This window comes from Scyliorhinus torazame, chromosome 9, assembly GCF_047496885.1.
Source record: "Scyliorhinus torazame isolate Kashiwa2021f chromosome 9, sScyTor2.1, whole genome shotgun sequence".
Lineage (NCBI taxonomy): Eukaryota > Metazoa > Chordata > Chondrichthyes > Carcharhiniformes > Scyliorhinidae > Scyliorhinus > Scyliorhinus torazame.
In genome coordinates, this window is record NC_092715.1 from 2,137,798 (window position 1) to 2,159,999 (window position 22,202).

General features: G+C 48.4%; 1 protein-coding gene across 3 annotated transcripts in view; it reads left to right on the forward strand.

Annotated features, from left to right (window-relative positions):
- The window catches only part of LOC140429045 (nipped-B-like protein), an 817,118-nt gene that overhangs the window by 219,516 nt on the left and 575,400 nt on the right, over positions 1–22,202 (forward strand). For all 3 annotated transcript variants that reach the window (XM_072515574.1, XM_072515576.1, XM_072515575.1), the window contains one exon: positions 8,806–8,963. In XM_072515574.1, the coding sequence (XP_072371675.1) occupies positions 8,806–8,963 (158 nt within the window). The remainder of the gene's footprint in view (positions 1–8,805; positions 8,964–22,202) is intronic.

The following is a 22,202-nucleotide window of genomic DNA, read 5'->3' on the forward strand; positions in this document are numbered from 1 at the left end:
ATTTCAGCACATATTTCAGTAAATGTTTCAGAAAATGTAAGTGTTTATCAAGTTGAAAAATAGATTCAATACAAGCTTATGTTAGCAACGTTATAGTGTGATTTTCCAGTTGGGACATTTCTTTTTTAAGGAGTGTTTGAGTTGCAAATTGGCTCTTGTAGCCTATAACAAATAAATTGCCATCAGTTTACTTCCTGGGGAAGAAGCGAGTCAAGATGGTGAATGACAGTCGACTGGAGGGAGAGTGTATTGGAGTCAGAGTGGTGAATGACAGTGGCTGGGGGTGAGAGGGGAGGAGAGCGTATTGGAGTCAGGGTGGTGAATGACTGGCTGGGGGTGAGGAGGGAGGGTGTGAGTCTTAGAGTCAGGGTGGTGAATGACTGGCTGGGGGTGAGAGGGGAGGAGAGCGTATTGGAGTCAGGGTGGTGAATGACTGGCTGGGGGTGAGGGGAGGAGAGCGTATTGGAGACAGGGTGGTGAATGACTGGCTTGGGGAGGAAAGGTGTGAGTATTGGAGTCAGGGTGGTGAATGATAGTGGCTGGGGGTGAGCGGGGAGGAGAGCGTATTGGAGTCAGGGTGGTGAATGACAGTGGGTGGGGGTGAGAGCGGAGGAGAGCGTATTGGAGTCGGGGTGGTGAATGACAGTGGGTGGGGGTGGGGAGGGAGGGTGAGAGTATTGGAGTCAGGTTGGTGAATGACAGTGGCTGGGGGTGAGCGGGGAGGAGAGCGTATTGGAGTCGGGGTGGTGAGTGACTGGCTGGGGGTGAGCGGGGAGGCGAGCGTATTGGAGTCGGGGTGGTGAATGACAGTGGCTGGGGGTGGGGAGGGAGGGTGTGAGTATTGGAGTCAGGTTGGTGAATGACTGGCTAGGGGTGAGAGGGTAGGGTGTGAGTATTGGAGTCAGGGTGGTGAATGACAGTGGCTGGGGGTGAGAGGGGAGGAGAGCGTATTGGAGTCAGGGTGGTGAATGACAGTGGCTGGGGGTGGGGAGGGAGGGTGTGAGTATTGGAGTCAGGGTGGTGAATGACTGGCTGGGGGTGAGAGGGTAAGAGAGCGTATTGGAATTAGGTTGGTGAATGACTGGCTGGGGGTGAGAGGGTAAGAGAGCGTATTGGAGTCAGGGTGGTGAATGACTGGCTGGGGGTGAGAGGGTAAGAGAGCGTATTGGAGTCAGGTTGGTGAATGACAGTGGCTGGGGGTGAGAGGGGAGGAGAACGTATTGGAGTCAGGGTGGTGAATGACTGGCTTGGGGTGGGGAGGGAGGGTGTGAGTATTGGAGTCAGGGTGGTGAATGACTGGCTTGGGGTGGGGAGGGAGGGTGTGAGTATTGGAGTCAGGTTGGTGAATGACTGGCTGGGGGTGAGCGGGGAGGCGAGCGTATTGGATTCAGGTTGGTGAGTGATAGTGGCTGGGGGTGAGTGTAGGAGAACGTATTGGAGTCAGGGTGGTGAATGACTGGGTGGGGAGGGAGGGTATGAGTATTGGAGTCCGGGTGGTGAATGACAGTGGCTGGGGGTGAGAGGGGAGGGTGTGAGTATTGGAGTCAGGGTGGTGAATGACTGGCTGGGGGTGCGAGGGAGGGTGTGAGTATTGGAGTCAGGGTGGTGAATGACTGGCTTGGGGTGGGGAGGGAGGGTGTGAGTATTGGAGACAGGGTGGTGAATGACTGGCTGGGGGTGAGAGGGGAGGGTGAGTATTGGAGTCAGGGTGGTGAATGACAGTGGCTGGGGGTGGGGAGGGAGGGTGTGAGTATTGGAGTCAGGGTGGTGAATGACTGGCTGGGGGTGAGAGGGTAAGAGAGCGTATTGGAGTCAGGGTGGTGAATGACTGGCTTGGTGTGGGAGGGAGGGTGTGAGTATTGGAGTCAGGGTGGTGAATGACTGGCTTGGGGTGGGGTGGGAGGGTGTGAGTATTGGAGTCAGGTTAGTGAATGACTGGCTGGGGGTGAGCGGGGAGGCGAGCGATTTGGAGTCAGGTTGGTGAATGATAGTGGCTGGGGGTGGGAGGGTAGGAGAGCGTATTGGAGTCAGGATGGTGAATGACTGGGTGGGGAGGGAGGGTATGAGTATTGGAGTCAGGGTGGTGAATGACTGGCTGTGTGAGAGAGGGGAGGAGAGCGTATTGGAGTCGGGGTGGTGAATGACAGTGGCTGGGGGTGGGGAGAGAGGGTGAGTATTGGAGTCAGGTTGGTGAATGACAGTGGCTGGGGGTGGGAGGGGAGGGTGTGAGTATTGGAGTCAGGTTGGTGAATGACTGGCTTGGGGTGGGGTGGGAGGGTGTGAGTATTGGAGTCAGGTTAGTGAATGACTGGCTGGGGGTGAGCGGGGAGGCGAGCGATTTGGAGTCAGGTTGGTGAATGATAGTGGCTGGGGGTGGGAGGGTAGGAGAGCGTATTGGAGTCAGGATGGTGAATGACTGGGTGGGGAGGGAGGGTATGAGTATTGGAGTCAGGGTGGTGAATGACTGGCTGTGTGAGAGAGGGGAGGAGAGCGTATTGGAGTCGGGGTGGTGAATGACAGTGGCTGGGGGTGGGGAGAGAGGGTGAGTATTGGAGTCAGGTTGGTGAATGACAGTGGCTGGGGGTGGGAGGGGAGGGTGTGAGTATTGGAGTCAGGTTGGTGAATGACTGGCTGGGGGTGGGGTGGGAGGGTGTGAGTATTGGAGTCAGGTTAGTGAATGACTGGCTGGGGGTGAGCGGGGAGGCGAGCGATTTGGAGTCAGGTTGGTGAATGATAGTGGCTGGGGGTGGGAGGGTAGGAGAGCGTATTGGAGTCAGGATGGTGAATGACTGGGTGGGGAGGGAGGGTATGAGTATTGGAGTCAGGGTGGTGAATGACTGGCTGTGTGAGAGAGGGGAGGAGAGCGTATTGGAGTCGGGGTGGTGAATGACAGTGGCTGGGGGTGGGGAGAGAGGGTGAGTATTGGAGTCAGGTTGGTGAATGACAGTGGCTGGGGGTGGGAGGGGAGGGTGTGAGTATTGGAGTCAGGTTGGTGAATGACTGGCTTGGGGTGGGGTGGGAGGGTGTGAGTATTGGAGTCAGGTTAGTGAATGACTGGCTGGGGGTGAGCGGGGAGGCGAGCGATTTGGAGTCAGGTTGGTGAATGATAGTGGCTGGGGGTGGGAGGGTAGGAGAGCGTATTGGAGTCAGGATGGTGAATGACTGGGTGGGGAGGGAGGGTATGAGTATTGGAGTCAGGGTGGTGAATGACTGGCTGTGTGAGAGAGGGGAGGAGAGCGTATTGGAGTCGGGGTGGTGAATGACAGTGGCTGGGGGTGGGGAGAGAGGGTGAGTATTGGAGTCAGGTTGGTGAATGACAGTGGCTGGGGGTGGGAGGGGAGGGTGTGAGTATTGGAGTCAGGTTGGTGAATGACTGGCTGGGGGTGAGAGGGAGGGTGTGAGTATTGGAGTCAGGTTGGTGAATGACTGGCTGGGGGTGGGGAGGGAGGAGTGTGTATTGGAGTCAGGGTGGTGACTGACAGTGGCTGGGGGTGGGGAGGGAGGAGTGTGTATTGGAGTCGGCGTGGTGAATGGCAGTGGGTGGGGAGGGAAGGAGGGCTTACCTGCCTACTACTGCCTCTGGCAGCTCGTTCCAGACATGCAACATCCTCTGTGAAAAGATTGCTCCTTGACACTTTTGTATCTCTCCCTCCTCACCTTAAACCTATGCCCTCTAGTTTTTAACTCCTCTACCTTTGGGAAAAGGTTTTGAGTATCTACCTTATCTACGCCCCTCATTATTTAATAGACCTTCATTAACTCTACCTACCAACTCTGTTTGAACCAACACGACCCCATGATCTTTGGCCAATTCAATTGCTTAGCCACTTTCTCAAATGAGATTGAAAAAAGACTTCCCCCATCTCTCCTGTCAAACCTTGTCAGTGCTTTGGACACTCCTGACCTCTGGGTCCTCTTACCTGCCTCAGCTGCAGTCACACTTTCTTGTCCCTCACCACTTTCTAAACTACAGTGCAGCAAGGTAGCATTGTGGATAGCACAATTGATTCACAGCTCCAGGGTCCCAGGTTCAATTCCGGCTTGGGTCACTGTCTGTGCGGAGTCTGCACATCCTCCCCGTGTGTGTGTGTTTCCTCTGGGTGCTCCGGTTTCCTCCCACAGTCCAAAGATGTGCAGGTTAGGTGGATTGGCTGTGATAAATTGCCTTTAGTGTCCAAAATTGCCCTCAGTGGTTTTTTGGGGGGGGGGGGGGGGGGGGGGGGGGGTTGACCTTGGGTAGGGTGCTCTTTCCAAGAGCCGGTGCAGACTCGATGAGCCGAATGGCCTCCTCCTGCACTGTAAATTCTATGAAACTAGAAGAACCTATCCTAAAGGATGTAACTGCCTCCTGAAACAGTGTCCAGGGAACTCCCTTCCTTCCTGGTATGTCCGTGTCTGCAGCTTAGCCTCCTGCTCAATACTCTGAGCCAAATACTCCACTTGTCAAGAGGAAGAAGGAGGCTTATGTAAAGATGAGACGTGAAGGTTCAGTTAGGGCGCTCGAGAGTTACAAGTTAGCTAGGAAGGACCTAAAGGGAGAGCTAAGAAGAGCCAGGAGGGGACATGAGACGTCTTTGGCAGGTGGAATCAAGGATAACCCTAAAGCTTTCTACAGATATGTCAGGAATAAACGAATGACTAGGGTAAGAGTAGGGCCAGTCAAAGACAGTAGTGGGAAGTTGTGCGTGGAGCCCGAGGGGATAGGAGAGGTGCTAAATGAATATTTTTCGTCAGTATTCACACAGGAAAAAGACAATGTTGTCGAGGAGAATACTGAGATACAGGCTACTAGACTAGAAGGGCTTGAGGTTCATAAGGAGGAGGTGTTAGCAATTCTGGAAAGTGTGAAAATAGATAAGTCCCCTGGGCCGGATGGGATTTATCCTAGGATTCTCCTGGGAAGCTAGGGAGGAGATTGCTGAGCCTTTGGCTTTGATCTTTAAGTCATCTTTGTCTACAGGACTAGTGCCAGAAGACTGGAGGATAGCAAATGTTGTCCCCTTGTTCAAGAAGGGGAGTAGAGACAACCCCGGTAACTATAGACCAGTGAGCCTTACTTCTGTTGTGGGCAAAGTCTTGGAAAGGTTTATAAGAGATGGGATTTATAATCATCTGGAAAGGAATAATTTGGTTGGAAATAGTCAACACGGTTTTGTGAAGGGTAGGTCGCACCTCACAAACCTTATTGAGTTCTTTGAGAAGGTGACCAGACAGGTGGACGAGGGTAAAGCAGTTGATGTGGTGTGTATGGATTTCAGTAAAGCATTTGATAAGGTTCCCCATGGTAGGCTATGGCAGAAAGGCATGGGATTGAGGGTGATTTAGCAGTTTGGATCAGAAATTGGTCAGCTGGAAGAAGACTGGTGGTGGTTGATAGGAAATGTTCAGCCTGGAGTTCAGTTAGTAGTGGTGTACCACAACGATCTGTTTTGGGGCCACTGCTGTTTGTCATTTTTAGAAATGACTTGGAGGAGGGAGTAGAAGGATGGGTGAGTAAATTTGCAGATGACACTAAAGTTGGTGGAGTTGTGAACAGTGCTGAAGGATGTTGCAGGTTACAGAGGGATGTAGATAAGCTGCAGAGCTGGGCTGAGGTGTGGCAAATGGAGTTTTATGCAGAAAAGTGTGAGGTGATTAATTTTGGAAGGAATAACAGGAAGACCGAGTACTGGGCTAAAGGTAAGATTCTTGGTTGTGTGGATGAGCAGAGAGATCTCGGTGTCCATGTATATAGATCCCTGAAAGTTGCCACCCAGGTTGTTAAGAAGGCGTACGGTGTGTTAGCTTTTATTGGTAGAGGGATTGAGTTTCGGAACCATGGGGTCATGTTGCAGCTGTACAAAACTCTGGTGCGGCCGCATTTGGAGTATTGCGTGCAATTCTGGTCGCCGCATTATAGGAAGGATGTGGAAGCATTGGAAAGGGTGCAGAAGGAGATTTACCAGAATGTTGCCTGGTATGGAGGGAAGATCTTATGAGGAAAGGCTGAGGGATTTGAAGCTGTTCTCATTAGAGAGAAGGTTAAGAGGTGACTTAATTGAGGCATACAAGATGATCAGAGGATTGGATAGGGTGGACAGTGGGAGCCTTTTTCCTCGGATGGTGATGCCTAGCATGAGGGGACATACCTTTAAATTGAGGCGAGATAGATATAGGACAGATGTCAGAGGTAGGTTCTTTACTCGGAGAGTAGTAAGGGCGTGGAATGCCCTGCCTGCTGCAGTAGTGAACTCGCCAACAGTAAGGGCATTCAAATGGTCATTGGATAGACATATGGACGATAAGGGAATCGTGTAGATGGGCTTTAGAGTGGTTTCACAGGTCGGCGCAACAGCGAGGGCCGAAGGGCCTGTACTGCGCTGTAATGTTCCATGTTCTAAAGTTCCTCAAGCCATAGACACATACAGCAGACCTGTTTGTGCTGGGCACAATGTTATCCAGGAGTCCCACATGTTGCAGCCTTAACACATCACTTGTCCTGCCATCCTTAATGTGTTCTAAGTAATTAATTAATTAAATTATCTACTTATTTATGGTGCTTTATATATATGTTTTTATAACCACCAGGTTGTGCACTGTTTTACACCCTTGGGAAAAGGTAGAACTTACCCATTTACCAGATTCTCACCAAACAGCGAACTCTTTGCCCTGTCATAGAATAAGAATCAATCCTAAGGGTGAGAAAGATAGCAAAGGGAAAGTGAAACAAGCATTTCCTACCCCCCACTTCCCTGAACTCCCCACTTACCTAATTGCAAATTGCACTCGTTTGCCTGGCATTGGGGCTCCAGCTCCAGCTTAAGTGCTCCTGGGAGGCGAGTGATAGGCCAACTCGGCTGAATACCTCATTAATACTCAGAATGAATATTGACATAAAGTATGTACCTAGAGCAAGGGGGAGGGAGTGGTGTTGTGTTCTTGCCACTGTACTAGTAATCCAGAGATCCGGGTCCTGCTCCAGATAAAAACTGCAATTAAAAGTTTTAACGAAGACCATGAAACCGTTGCCGATTGTTGTAAAAACCCATCTGAGCAAAGAACAATACAGCACAGAAACCGGCCCTTCGGCCCTCCAAGCCTATGCCGGTCATGATTCTAACCTTAGCCAAAACCCTCAGCACTTCCTTGTGCCATATCTGGTTCAGTGATGTCCTTTAGGGAAGGAAATCTGTCATCCTTACCTGGTCTGGCCATCATGTGACTCCAGATCCACAGCAATGTGGTTGACTCTTAAATACCCTGCAAAAATCAGCTACTTGAAAGGCAGTGAGGTGTGGATAGTAAATGAAGGCCCAGGGGCCGAGCCCAGGTGGTGGCCATGGGGATAGTATGTGTAGGCCCAGGCGGTGGCCAGGCGGCGATCCCAGGCGCTGGCCATGGGGACAGTATGTGTATGCCCAGGCGGTGATCCCAGGCGCTGACCATGGGGACAGTAAATGAAGGCCCAGGTGGTGGCCAGGTGGCGATCCCAGGCAGAGGCCATGGAGACAGTAAGTGTAGGCCCAGGCGGTGATCCCAGGCGCTGGCCATGGGGGCAGTAAGTGTAGGCCCAGGCGGCGATCCCAGGCGCTGGCCATGGGGGCAGTAAGTGTAGGCCCAGGCGGCGATCCCAGGCGCTGGCCATGGGGGCAGTAAGTGTAGGCCCAGGCGGTGATCCCAGGCGCTGGCCATGGGGGCAGTAAGTGTAGGCCCAGGCGGTGATCCCAGGCGCTGGCCATGGAGACAGTAAGTGTAGGCCCAGGCGGTGATCCCAGGCGCTGGCCATGGGGGCAGTAAGTGTAGGCCCAGGCGGTGATCCCAGGCGCTGGCCATGGAGACAGTAAGTGTAGTCCCAGGCTGTGATCCCAGGTGCTGGCTATGGAGACAGTAAGTGTAGTCCCATGGGGAGAGCCTGTATTACCTGATTGATGAGAATGAGCTGTCCATGCTGATTGTCCCCAATTTTTATTGTGAGGTAAATTCGTAATTCCTCAATTGTTGCTTGAACTAGGAGCTGACTAAATAGTGCCAAAATCTAACCTTGTATTTTCCGTTTAATACTACCTAAATTTTTCTGAAGTAATTATTGTATGGTGTCAGAGGTGGTGGTAGCAGGGAACTTGTGTCAACTTCAGGCCGGTGAATACTCTATACGCAATATTAATAAAGGGGCTGGTTTAGTGGGCTAAATAGCTGGCTTGCAAAGCAGAACAAGGCCAGCAGCGCGGGTTCAATTCCCGTACCGGCCTCCCCCAACAGGCGCGGATTGTGGCGATTAGGGGCTTTTCACAGTAACTTCATTGACGCCTGCTTGTGACAATAAGCAGTTATTATTATTATTAATAATAAAACCAGCTTTATTGAAATTCGTCTAGAAATAGTTCTGTGTTAACAAAATGTACCTGCCAGTTTTCTGGAGTGCGCGTGTGATTTTGTGAAGCCATGCCTGAGTTAACTTGAAGGAGCTGGCTTGTGCATAGCCTGCACGTGAATTTTATATTGCTACATACACAACTTGCAGAGAGCACTGGTTAACACCCATGTGTACTCACCTGCACTGTAACATGATGTGAGACGAGGGTCTTCTGAAAACTCTGCATTATAACTTGTACTTGGAGTAAAGTTTCAGTTTAAATAAGATTTGTTCTGAAGTGGAGCAGCTATTAAATAAAACAAACACTACTCCGTTTTGGTTGCCCTATTTAATGAGGTCTTCGCAGAAACTCTTTGTTTACCTTTGTTTAGCAGGAGTTTGTGTTTGAAACCTTTTCAGCACAAGTGAATCAGATAACCAGCTTCATTAACAGAACTTATTGTGCTTTTCAGCTGTATCAAGCCCAATGATTTCCAGTGGCATGCGAAATATTCACGATAGTAAAGTGACAAGTCAGATGTCGGGCTCCTCATCCAACCACCATACGGATAATTCGAGACATGGATCGAATGAGGACTACATACACATGGTGCATCGGCTTGGATCAGAGGTGAGAACACTCTGAATTGATTCAGAAAATGCTCCTTGTACACAAGATCTGAACTGATGCCTTTGGGATGCCCACTGGTCAGCACTGAGACTGCGGCGCTGAGGACCAGGGCTTGAATCTCGGTCCTGGGTCACGGTCCGTGTAGAGCTTGTACGTTCTCCCCTTGTCTGCGTGGGTTTCACCCCCACAACCCAAAGATGTGTAGGTTAGGTGGATTAGGATGTGCTGGCCTTGGAAAGGGTCCAGAGGAGGTTCACAAGAATGATCCCTGGAATGAAGAACTTGCCATATGAGGAACGGTTGAGGACTCTGGGCCTGTACTCGTTGGAGTTTAGAAGGATGAGGGGGGATCTTGTTGAAACTTACAGGATACTGCGAGGCCTGGATAGACTGGACGTGGAGAGGATGTTTCCACTTGTAAGAAAAACTTGAACCAGAGGACACCATCTCAGACTAAAGAGGCGATCCTTTAAAACTGAGATGAGGAGGAATTTCTTCAGCCAGAGGGTGGTGAATCTGTGGAACTCTTTGCCGCAGGAGGCTGTGGAGGCCAAATCTGAGTGTCTTTAAGACAGAGATAGATAGGTTCCTGATTAATAAGGGGATCAGGGGTTATGGGGAGAAGGCAGGAGAATGGGGATGAGAAAATACCAGCCATGATTGAATGGCGGAGCAGACTCGATGGGACGAGTGGCTTAATGCTGATCCAATGTCTTATGGGTGAGGCCAGGTGGTTTAAGACTGAATCCTAATATCGTGCTGCAATCAGAGTTGTAATTCCAGGTCAAAGTGAAGTTTAATTTGAAGCAAGATAATCAGACAGTGAGAATCCGTTCCATAAGTTCCAGAGCACAGTTGCTTGCTTGGTAAAGCCACCTATTGTATAGGATGGGGGAAAAGGGCTTGTTTACAGTCTTAAGAAATTTGGGTATTGTTGCCAAGTTCGATGCACTTTCTTTGCTCCTACACGATCAACCCCCTTGCTTGACCTTCTGTCTCATGTAGTTTTGCTAGTCTCATTGTATCAATCGCAATAAGGCCATCTCTGATCACTTCTTTGTAGCACTCTCCAACCATACATAGAAAATAGAAGCAGGAGAAGACCATTTGACCCTTCGAGCTTGCTTCGCCATTCATTATGATCATGGGTGATCATCCAAGTTCAATACCGTGATCCCGCCTTCTCTTCTCTCCACCCCCCCAAACCCACCCCAAATATCCCTTTAGCCCCAAGAGCTATATCTAATTCCTTCAAAAAATTGCACAACGTAGGACGGCACGTGGCGCAACGGTTAGCACTGGGACTGCGGCGCTGAGGACCCAGGTTCGAATCTCGGGTCACTGTCACTGTCCGTGTAGAGCTTGCACATTCTCCCCTTGTCTGCGTGGGCTTCACGCCCACAACCCAAAGATGTGTAGGTTAGGTGGATTGGCCATGCTAAATTGCCCCTGAATTGGGAAAAAAAAACCAAGTGGGTACCCTAAATTTATTTAAAAAAAAAAAAAAAATTGCACAATGTCACTGTCTGTGGCGTTTGAACATTCGCCACGTGTTTGCGTGGGTTTCACCCCACAACCCAAAGATGTGCAGGGTAGGTGGATTGGCCATGCTAAATTGCCCCTTAATTGGAACAAAAAAATTGGGTAGTGTAAATTTATTTAAATAAAAATAAATTACACAATATTTTGGCCTCAACTACTTTCTACGGGAGTAAATTCCACAGATTTACCACTCTGGGTGAAGACATTTCTCCTCACCCTCAGTCCTAAAAGGGACTGGGGCAGCACGGTAGCACAAGTGGATAGCACTATGGCTTCACAGCGCCAGGGTCCCAGGTTCGATTCCGTACTGTCTGTGCGGAGTCTGCACGTTCTCCCCGTGTGTGTGTGGGTTTCCTCCGGGTGCTCCGGTTTCCTCCCACAGTCCAAAGGCGTGCAGGTTCGGTGGATTGGCCATGATAAATTGCCCTTAGTGACCAAAAAGGTTTGCGAGGGGTTATTGGGTTGCGGGGATAGGGTGGAAGTGAGGGCTTAAGTGGGTCGGTGCAGACTTGATGGGCCGAATGGCCTCCTTCTGCACTATGTTCTTTGTTGACCCCTTATCCTCAAACTATGACCCCTAGTTCTGGACTCTCCACATCGGGAGCATTCTTTCTGAATCTACCCTGTGTAATCCTGTTAGAATTTTATGTGAGATCCCCTCGCTCTTCTAAACGCCAATGAATATAATCCTAACCAATTTAGTCTCTCCTTATAGGACGTACTGACATCCCAGGAATCAGCCTGGTAAATATTCGCTGCACTCCCTCCATAGCAAGAACATCCTTCCTCAGATAAGGACACCAAAGCTCCACACAATACTCCAGGTGGGGCCTCACCAATGCCCTTTACAATTGCAGTAAAACATCGCTATCCTTTTCTCAAATTCTTTTCTCTCGCTGTGAAGGCCAACATACCATTTGCCTTCTTTACTGCCTGCTGTACCTGCACGCTTACTTTCAGCAACTGAAGCACGAGGACACCTATGCCTCTCTGAGTATCCACCTCCCTCAATTTACACCCTATTTTTGCTAAGGTCCATTCAAAATAAGGGGAAGCCACTTCGGACCAAGATGTTGTTTTATTCAGAGTGTTGTGAATCTTTGAAATTCTCTACCCCCAGACGGCTGAGGAATCTCAGTGATCAAATACGTTTAAAGTAGAAATTGACAGATTTTTAAATGCCGATGGTTGATCAGCCATGATCCTATTGAATGGCAGAACAAGCTCGACTGGCTAAAAACTGAAATTAATGGAAATCAAGGGGCAAACTCATTGGTTGAAGTCATACCTGATGAAAAGGAAGATGATTGTGGTTGTTGGAGTCAATCGTTTCCATCCAAAGACGTCGCTGCAAGAGTTCCTCGGCGTAATACCCTCGACCCAACCATCTTCAGCTGGTTCATTGATGTTTTCTCCATCAGAAGGTCAGAATTGGGGATGTTCACTGATTGGATAATGTTCACCATTTACAACTCGGATATTGAAGTTGTCTGCGTCCTTATGCAGCAAGACAGGGATAAAATTCGGACTTGGGATAATGAATTACATGTAACACTCACGTCACACGAGTGCTAGGAAATGACCTTCTCCAGCAAGACAGAATCTAACCATCTCCATTTGATATTCAACGGCCTTGTCATCGCTGAATCCTCACTATTAATATCCTGAACGGTTACTATTGTCCAGAAACTGAACTGGACTCGCCATATTAATACTGTGGCTACGAGCAGTTCAGTGACTGGGAATTCTGGAGCATAACTCACCCCATGACTCCCCAAAACCAGTCCATAAAGCACAAATCAGGAGTGGGGTGGAATACTCTTTGCTTTCCTGGATGAGTGCAACTCTACAACAAGAAGCTCAACATCATCCAACAGCCTGCCAATTGCACTCTATCCGCCACTTTAAACATTCGCTGCCTCCACCACCAATGCACAGTGGCAGCAGTGCGTATCATTTACAAGATGCACTGCAGTAACTCAGCAAGGTTCATTTACGACTTGTTCCAAACCCGAGATCTCTACCACTTAGAAGGAGATGAGCAGCAGAGACATGAGAACACAACCACCTGAAAGTTCCCCTCCAAGCCACTCATCATCCTCACTTTGACATATATCACTGTTCCTGGGTAGACCTACACATCATGGATTGTAGCGGTTCAAGAAGGTGACTCACCACCACCTTGAGGGCAATAGGGGATGGGCAGTAAATGCTGGCCTAGCCACTAATGTCCACATTCTGTGAATGAGGAAGTAAAAAAAAAAAACACTCCATGAGAGAAACATCCCAACCCCGAAAGCAGTCTAGTGAACCTTCATTGCACTCCCCCATGACCAATCTTTCCTTAATTAAGTGGACACAAACTGCCCTAGCAATCCAGGTGTGACCTCACTAAACCCTATATAATTGGGCTAAAACGTCGTTATGCTTATTACAAAGGGATTGGAGTATAAAAGCGATCATACAATTTAGCTCCTTAATTACTTGCTGGATCTGTGTGTTAACTGTTATTTATGTACAGGGGCACCACGTCTCGCTCTACGCAAATGTTCCCAGTATTTTGCCATTTAAAAATAGTCCGCTTTCTTACTTTTCCTACCAAAGTAATAATCTTAATTATTGTCACAAGTAGGACACTGCAATGAAGTTACTGAGAAAATCCCCCAGTTGCCACATTCCGGTGCCTGTTCGGGTACGCAGAGGGAGAATTCCGAATGTTCAATTCACCTAACTACACATCTTTCGGGACTTGTGGGAGGAAACCGGAGGAAACCCACGCAGACACGGGGAGAACGTGCAGACTCAGCACAGACAGTGACCCATAAGACATAGCAGAATTAGGCCACTCGGCTCATCGAGTCTGCTCCGCCATTCAATCATGGCTGATATTTTCCCATCCCCATTCTCCTGCCTTCTTCCCATACCCCGATCCCCTTATTAATCAAGAACCTATCTATCTCTGTCTTAAAGGCACTCAATGATTTGGCCTCCACAGCCTTCTGCGGCATCGAGTTCCACAGATACATCACCCTCTAGCTGAAAAAAGTTGTCCTCATCTCTGTTTGAAAGGATCATCCCTTTAGTCTGAGATGGTGTCCTCTGGTTCTAGTTTTTCCTACAAGTGGAAACATCCTTTCCATGTCCACTCTATCCAGGCCTCGCAGTTTCCTGTAAGTTTCAATAAGATCCCCCCTCATCCTTCTAAACTCCAATGAGTACAGACCCAGAGTCCTCACCCGTTCCTCATACCACAAGCTCTTCATTCCAGGAATCATTCTTGTGAACCTCCTCTGGACCCTTTCCAAGGCCAGCACATCCTTCCTTAGATACTGGGCCCAAAACTGCTCACAATACTCCAAATGGGGTCTGACCAGAGCCTTATACAACCTCAGAAGTGCATCCCTGGTCTTGTATTCTAGCCCTTTTGACATGAAGGCTAACATTGCATTTGCCTTCTTACTTGCTAACTGAACCTGTATGTTAACCGTAAGAGAATCGTGAGCAAGGACTCCCAAGTCCCTTTGTGCTTCTGATTTCCTAAGCATTTCCCCATTTAGAAAATAGTTTATGCCTAAAATGGCAGGAGATCCCAGACCCGAGTTATGCTCCTCGTGCTCATAGAACATAGAAAAATACAGCACAGAACAGGCCCTTCGGCCCACTATGTTGTGCCGAACCGTTGTCCTAGATTAATCATAGATTATCATTGAATTTACAGTGCAGAAGGAAGCCATTCGGCCCATTGAGTCTGCACCAGCTCTTGGAAAGAGCACCCTACCCAAGGTCAACACCGCCACTCAACACTAAGGGCAATTTTGGACACTAAGGGCAATTTATCATGGCCAGTCCACCTAACCTGCACATCTTTGGACTGTGGGAGGAAACCGGAGCACCCGGAGCTAACCTACGCACCGACTGGGAGGATGTGCAGACTCCGCACAGACAGTGACCCAAGCCGGAATCGAACCTGGGACCCTGGAGCTGTGAAGCAATTGTGATATCCACAATGCTACCGTGCTGCCCTTAAGAACAAATTAATCTACACTATATCATTCTACCGTCATCCATGTACCTATCCAATAGCTGCTTGAAGGTCCCTAATGTTTCCGACTCAACTACTTCTACAGGCAGTGCATTCCATGCCCCCACTACTCTCTGGGTAAAGAACCTACCTCTGATATCCCTCCTATATCTTCCACCATTCACCTTAAATTTATGTCCCCTTGTAATGGTTTGTTCCACCCGGGAAAAAGTCTCTGACTGTCTACTCTATCTATTCCCCATATCATCTTATAAACCTCTATCAAGTCGCCCCTCATCCTTCTCCGTTCTAATGAGAAAAGGCCTAGCACCCTCAACCTTTCCTCGTAAGACCTACTCTCCATTCCAGGCAACATCCTGGTAAATCTCCTTTGCACCTTTTCCAAAGCTTCCACATCCTTCCTAAAATGAGGCGACCAGAACTGTACACAGTACTCCAAATGTGGCCTTACCAAAGTTTTGTACAGCTGCATCATCACCTCACGGCTCTTAAATTCAATCCCTCTGTTAATGAACGCTAGCACACCATAAGCCTTCTTCACAGCTCTATCCACTTGAGTGGCAACGTTCAAAGATGTATGAACATAGACCCCACGATCTCGCTGCTCCTCCATATTGCCAAGAACTCTACCGTTAACCCAGTATTCCGCATTCATATTTGTCCTTCCAAAATGGACAACCTCACACTTTTCAGGGTTAAACTCCATCTGCCACTTCTCAGCCCAGCTCTGCATCCTATCTATGTCTCTGCAGCCGACAACAGCCCTCCTCACTATCCACAACTCCACCAATCTTCGTACCGTCTGCAAATTTACTGACCCACCCTTCAACTCCCTCATCCAAGTCATTAATGAAAATCACAATGTGGGAGTTCAGGGATGCGGCCGATGCCCCTGACTCCTTCATGTGCGGGAAGTGTGTCAAGTTGCAGCTCCTGTTAGACCGCATGACGGCTCTGGAGTTGCGGATGGACTCACTTTGGAGCATCCGCGATGCTGAGGAGGTCGTGGATAACACGTTCAGTGAGTTGGTCACGCCGCAGATTGGGATTGGTGAGTGAGACAGGGAATGGGTGACCAAAAGGCAGAGAAAGAGCAGGAAGGCAGTGCAGGTGTCCCCTGCGGTCATCTCCCTCCAAAACAGGTATACCGTTTTGGATACTGTTGGGGGAGATGACTCACCAGGGGAAGGCAGTAGTAGCAGTGCTGGGACCGTTGCTGTTTGTAGTATATATAAATGATTTGGAGGAAAATGTAACTGGTCTGATTAGTAAGTTTGCAGACGACACAAAGGTTGGTGGAATTGTGGATAGCGATGAGGACTGTCAGAGGATACAGCAGGATTTAGATTGTTTGGAGACTTCGGTGGAGCGATGGCAGATGGAGTTTAATCCGGACAAATGTGAGGTAATGCATTTTGGAAGGTCTAATGCAGGTAGGGAATATACAGTGAATGGTAGAACCCTCAAGAGTATTGAAAGTCAAAGAGATCTAGGAGTACAGGTCCACAGGTCACTGAAAGGGGCAAGACCGGTGGAGAAGGTAGTCAAGAAGGCATACGGCATGCTTGCCTTCATTGGCCGGGGCATTGAGTATAAGAATTGGCAAGTCATGTTGCAGCTGTATAGAACCTTAGTTTGGCCACACTTGGAGTATAGTGTTCAATTCTGGTCGCCACACTACCAGAAGGATGTGGAGGCTTTAGAGAGGGTGCAGAAGAGATTTACCAGAATGTTGCCTGGTATGGAGGGCGTTAGCTATGAGGAGCGGTTGAATAAACTCGGTTTGTTCTCACTGGATCGAAGGAGGTTGAGGGGCGACCTGATAGAGGTCTACAAAATTATGAGGGGCATAGACAGAATGGATTATCAGAGGCTTTTCCCCAGGGTAGAGGGGTCAATTACTAGGGGGCATAGGTTTAAGGTGAGAGGGGCAAGGTTTAGAGGAGATGCACGAGGCAAGTTTTTTCACACAGAGGGTAGTGGGTGCCTGGAACTCGCTACCGGAGGAGGTGGTGGAAGCAGGGACGATAGTGACATTTAAGGAGCATCTTGACAAATACATGAAAAGGATGGGAATAGAGGGATACGGACCCAGGAAGTGTAGGAGATTGTAGTTTAGACGGGCAGCATGGTCGGCACGGGCTTGGAGGGCCGAAGGGCCTGTTCCTGTGCTGTACATTTCTTTGTTCTTTGTTCTAGCCAGGCTCATGGCACCGTGGCTGGCTCTGCTGCACAGAAGGGCGGGAAAAAGACTGGTAGGGCTATAGTCATAGGGGATTCAATCGTAAGGGGAGTAGACAGACGTTCCTGTGGTCGAAAATGAGATTCCCGAATGGTATGTTGCCTCCCGGGTGCACGGGTCAGGAATGTCTCAGATCGGCTGCAGGACATACTGAAGGGGAAGGGTGAACAGCCAGTTGTCATGGTGCATATAGGCACCAACGATATAGGTAAAAAATTAGATGAGGTCCGACAATCGGAATTTAGGGAGTTAGGAGATAAGTTTGAAAAGTAGGACCTCAAAGGTAGTAATCTCAGGATTGCTACCAGTGCCACGAGACAGTCAGAGTAGAAATTCAAGAATAGTCAGAATGAATACGTGGCTTGAGAGATGGTGGAGGAGGGAGGGGTTCAGATTTTTGGGACATTGGAACCGGTTCTGGGGGCGGTGGGACGATTACAAATTGGATGGTTTACACCTGGGCAGGACTGGAACCAATGTCCTCGGGGGTGCTTTTGCTAACACTGTTGGGGAGGTTTTAAACTAGTGTGGCAGGGGGATGGGAACCAGATTAGGAAGTTAGAGGTCAGTGAAGAGGCAGCAACTAAAGCCAGTAAGGTACTAAATAATAACTCAATGTGACTAAGGGGAAGAGTAGACAGGGAAGAGATGAAGAAAGCAAAGGGACAGGTGGTCTGAGGTGCATTTGTTTCAATGCGAGAAGTGTAGCAGGTAAGGCAGATGAATTTAGGGCTTGGATTAGTACCTGGGAATATGATGTCATTGGTATTACGGAGATTTGGTTGAGGGAAGGGCAAGACTGGCAACTAAATATCCCAGGGTATAGATGCTTCAGGAGGGATAGCGAGGGAGGTAAAAGGAGTGGAGGAGTTGGATTACTGGTCAGAGATGATATCACAGCTATGATGAAGGGGGGCACGATGGAGGATTTGAGCACTGAGGCAATATGGGTAGAGCTAAGAAATAGGAAGGGTGCAGTAACATTGTTGGGACTTTACTACAGGCCTCCCAAAAGCGAGTGAAGTACAAATATGTAGACAGATTATAGAAAAATGTAGGAGCAATAGGGTGGTCGTGATGGGAGATTTTAACTTCCCCAACTCATGGGACTCATGCAGTGCTGGAGGCGTAGATGGAGCAGAATTTGTCAGGAGCATCCAGGAGAGCTTTTTAGAGCAGTATGTAAATAGTCCAACTCAGGAAGGGGCCATACTGGTCCTGGTATTGGGGAATGATTCCGGCCAGGTGGTTGAAGTTTCAGTCGGTGATTACTTTGGGAATAGCGATCACAATTCCGTAAGTTTTGTAATACTCATGGACAAAGACGAGGGTGGTCCTAAAGAAAGAGTGCTAAATTGGGGAAAGGCCAAGTATAACAAAATTCGGCAGGAGCTAGGGTATGTGGATTGGGAGTAGCTCTTTAAGGATCAATCCACATTTGAAATGTGGGAGTCTTTTAAGGAAAGGTTGATTAGAGTGCAGGACAGACATGTCCCTGTGAAAATGAGGGATAGAAATGACAAGATTAGGGAACCATGGATGACGGGTGGAATTGTGAGACTAGCTAAGATGAAAAAGGAAGCATATATAAGATCTAGGCGACTTAAATCTGATGAAGCTTTGGAGCAATATCAGGAAAGTAGGACAAATCTCAAACGTGCAATAAAGAGGGCTAAAAGGGGTCGTGAAATATGTTTGGCTAACGGGGTTAAGGAATATCCCAAAGCCTTTTATTCGTATATAAGGAGCAAGAGGGTAACTAGAGAAAGGATTGGCCCACTCAAAGACAAAAGAGGGAATTTATGCATGGAGTCAGAGGAAATGGGTGAGATTCTGAATGAGAGAATTCTGGAGAGAATTCTTAGAGACAGGATCTACTCCCATACTGGAGAGAATTCTTAGAGACAGGATCTACTCCCATTTGGAAGCAAATGGACGTATTAGTGAGAGGCAGCACGGTTTTGTGAAGGGGAGGTCGTGTCTCACTAACTTGATAGAGTTTTTCGAGGAGGTCACTAAGATGATTGATGCAGGTAGGGCAGTAGATGTTGTCTATATGGACTTCAGTAAGGCCTTTGACAAGGTCCCTCATGGTAGACTAGTACAAAAGGTGAAGTCACACGGGATCAGGGGTGAACTGGCAAGGTGGATACAGAACTGGCTAGGCCATAGAAGGCAGAGGGTAGCAATGGAGGGATGCTTTTCTAATTGGAGGGCTGTGACCAGTGGTGTTCCACAGGGATCAGTGCTGGGACCTTTGCTCTTTGTAGTATATATAAATGATTTGGAGGAAAATGTAACTGGTCTGATTAGTAAGTTTGCAGACGACACAAAGGTTGGTGGAACTGCGGATAGCGATGAGGACTGTCTGAGGATACAGCAGGATTTAGATTGTCTGGAGACTTGGGCGGAGAGATGGCAGATGGAGTTTAATCCGGACAAATGTGAGGTAATGCATTTTGGAAGGTCTAATGCAGGTAGGGAATATACAGTGAATGGTAGAACCCTGAAGAGTATTGAAAGTCAAAGAGATCTAGGAGTACAGGTCCACAGGTCATTGAAAGGGGCAACACAGGTGGAGAAGGTAGTCAAGAAGGCATACGGCATGCTGGCCTTCATTGGCCGGGGCATTGAGTATAAGAATTGGCAAGTCATGTTGCAGCTGTATAGAACCTTAGTTAGGCCACACTTGGAGTATAGTGTTCAATTCTGGTCGCCACACTACCAGAAGGATGTGGAGGCTTTCGAGAGGGTGCAGAAGAGATTTACCAGAATGTTGCCTCGTATGGAGGGCATAAGCTATGAGGAGCGGTTGAATAAACTCGGTTTGTTCTCACTGGAACGAAGGAGGTTGAGGGGCGACCTGATAGAGGTATACAAAATTATGAGGGGCATAGACAGAGTGGATAGTCAGAGGCTTTTCCCCAGGGTAGAGGGGTCAATTACTAGGGGGCATAGGTTTAAGGTGAGAGGGGCAAGGTTTAGAGTGGATGTACGAGGCAAGTTTTTTACGCAGAGGGTAGTGGGTACCTGGAACTCGCTACCGGAGGAGGTAGTGGAAGCAGGGACGATAGGGACATTTAAGGGGCATCTTGACAAATATATGAATAGGATGGGAATAGAAGGATACGGACCCAGGAAGTGTAGAAGATTGTAGTTTAGTCGGGCAGTATGGTCGGCACAGGCTTGGAGGGCCGAAGGGCCTGTTCCTGTGCTGTACATTTCTTTGTTCTTTGAGTACTTTGCATCGGTATTCACCAAGGAAAGGGACATGCGTTGGGTATTCTAAAAGGCATTAAGGTGGACAAGTCCCCAGGTCCGGATGGGATCTATCCCTGGTTACTGAGGGAAGTGAGGGAAGAAATAGCTGGGGCCTGAACAGATTTCTTTGCAGCATCCTTGAGCACGGGTGAGGTCCCGGAGGACTGGAGAATTGCTAATGTTGTCCCTTTGTTTAAAAAGGGTAGCAGGGATAATCCAGGGAATTATATGAAATGAAATGCAAATCGCTTATTGTTACAAGTAGGCTTCAAATCAAGTTACTGTGAAAAGCCCCTAGTCGCCACATTCTGGTCCCTGTTCGGGGAGGCTGCTATGGGAATTGAACCGTGCAGCAGGCCTGCATGGTCTGCTTTCAAAGCCAGCGATTTAGCCCTGTGCTAAACAGCCCCTTATACAGCCCCTTATAGACCTGTGAGCTTGACGTCAGTGGTAGGCAAACTGTTGGAGAAGATACTGAGGGATAGGATCTATTCACATTTGGAAGAAAATAGACTTATCAGTGATAGGCAGCATGGTTTTGTGCAGGGGATGTCATGTCTTACAAACCTAATAGATTCAGGGTGTACTAGCTAGATGGATAAAGAACTGGCTGGGCAACAGGAGACAGAGTAGTGGTGGAAGGGAGTGTCTCAAAATGGAGAAAGGTGACTAGTGGTTTTGCACAGGGATCCGTGCTCGGACCACTGTTGTTTGTGATATACATAAATGATCTGGACGAAAGGTATAGGTGGTCTGATTAGCAAGTTTGCAGATGATACCAAGATTGGTGGAGTTGCAGATAGCGAGGAGGACTGTCAGAGAATACAGCAAAATATAAATAGATTGGAGAGTTGGACAGAGAAATGGCAGATGGAGTTCAATCCAGGCAAATGCGAGGTGATGCATTTTGGGAGATCTAATTCAAGAGCGAATTATACGGTCAATGGAAGAGTCCTGGGGAAAATTGATGTACAGAGACATCTGGGAGTTCAGGTCCATTGTACCCTGAAGGTGGCAACGCAGGTCGATAGAGTGGTCAAGAAGGCATACAGCATGCTTGCCTTCATCGGACGGGGTATTGAGTACAAGAGTCGGCAGGTCATGTTACAGTTGTATAGGACTTTGGTTAGGCCACATTTGGAATACTGCGTGCAGTTCTGGTCGCCACGTTACCAGAAGGATGTGGATGCTTTAGAGTGGGTGCAGAGGAGGTTCACCAGGATGTTGCCTGGTATGGAGGGTGCTAGCTATGAAGAAATGTTGAGTAGATTAGGATTGTTTTCGTTGGAAAGACAGAGGTTGAGGGGGGACCTGATTGAGGTCTACAAAATTGAGGTATGGACTGGGTGGATAGCAACAAGCTTTTTCCAAGAGTGGAGGTGTCACTTACAGGGGGTCACGATTTCAAGGTGAGAGGGGGAAAGTTTAAGGGAGATGTGCGTGGAAAGTTTTTTTACGCAGAGGGTGGTGGGTGCCTGGAACGCTTTGCCAGCAGAGGTGGTAGAGGCGGGCACAATAGCATCATTTAAGATGCATCTAGACAGATATATGAATGGGTGGGGAACAGAGGGAAGTAGATCCTTGGAAAATAGGTGACAGGTTTAGATAAAGGATCTGGATCGGCGCAGGCTGGGAGGGCCGAAGGGCCTCTTCCTGTGCTGTAATTTTCTTTGTTCTAAATAACTCCTTCCAAAGTGCATAACCTCACACTTTTCCACGTTGTATTTCATTTGCCACTTCATTGCCCACTCTCCTAGCTTGTCCAAATCCTTTTGCAGCCCCCTTGCTTCCTCAATATTATCTGTCCCTCTAGGGACCCAGCCGGGAATCGAACCCGGGACCTTGGAGCTGTAAAGCTACAGTGTTAACCACTGTGCTACCATGCTGGATGCCTTTGCACTCGGTCACACTATTCTATCTTCCATGTCCTTACCCATTCAATTATTCCGTCTATACATCTCTACAGCCTCTTTACAGCATCCTCATTGCCTAATTTCTCATTTAAATTCATGTTGTCAGCAAACCTGAATATGTTGCACCATCTAAGTAATATAGATTGTAATTATTTAAGTCTTACCTTTTAATCCCTGTGGAACCTTGCTAGTTATAGTCTGCCACCCTGAAAATGTCTAACTTATTCCTACTGTTTTCT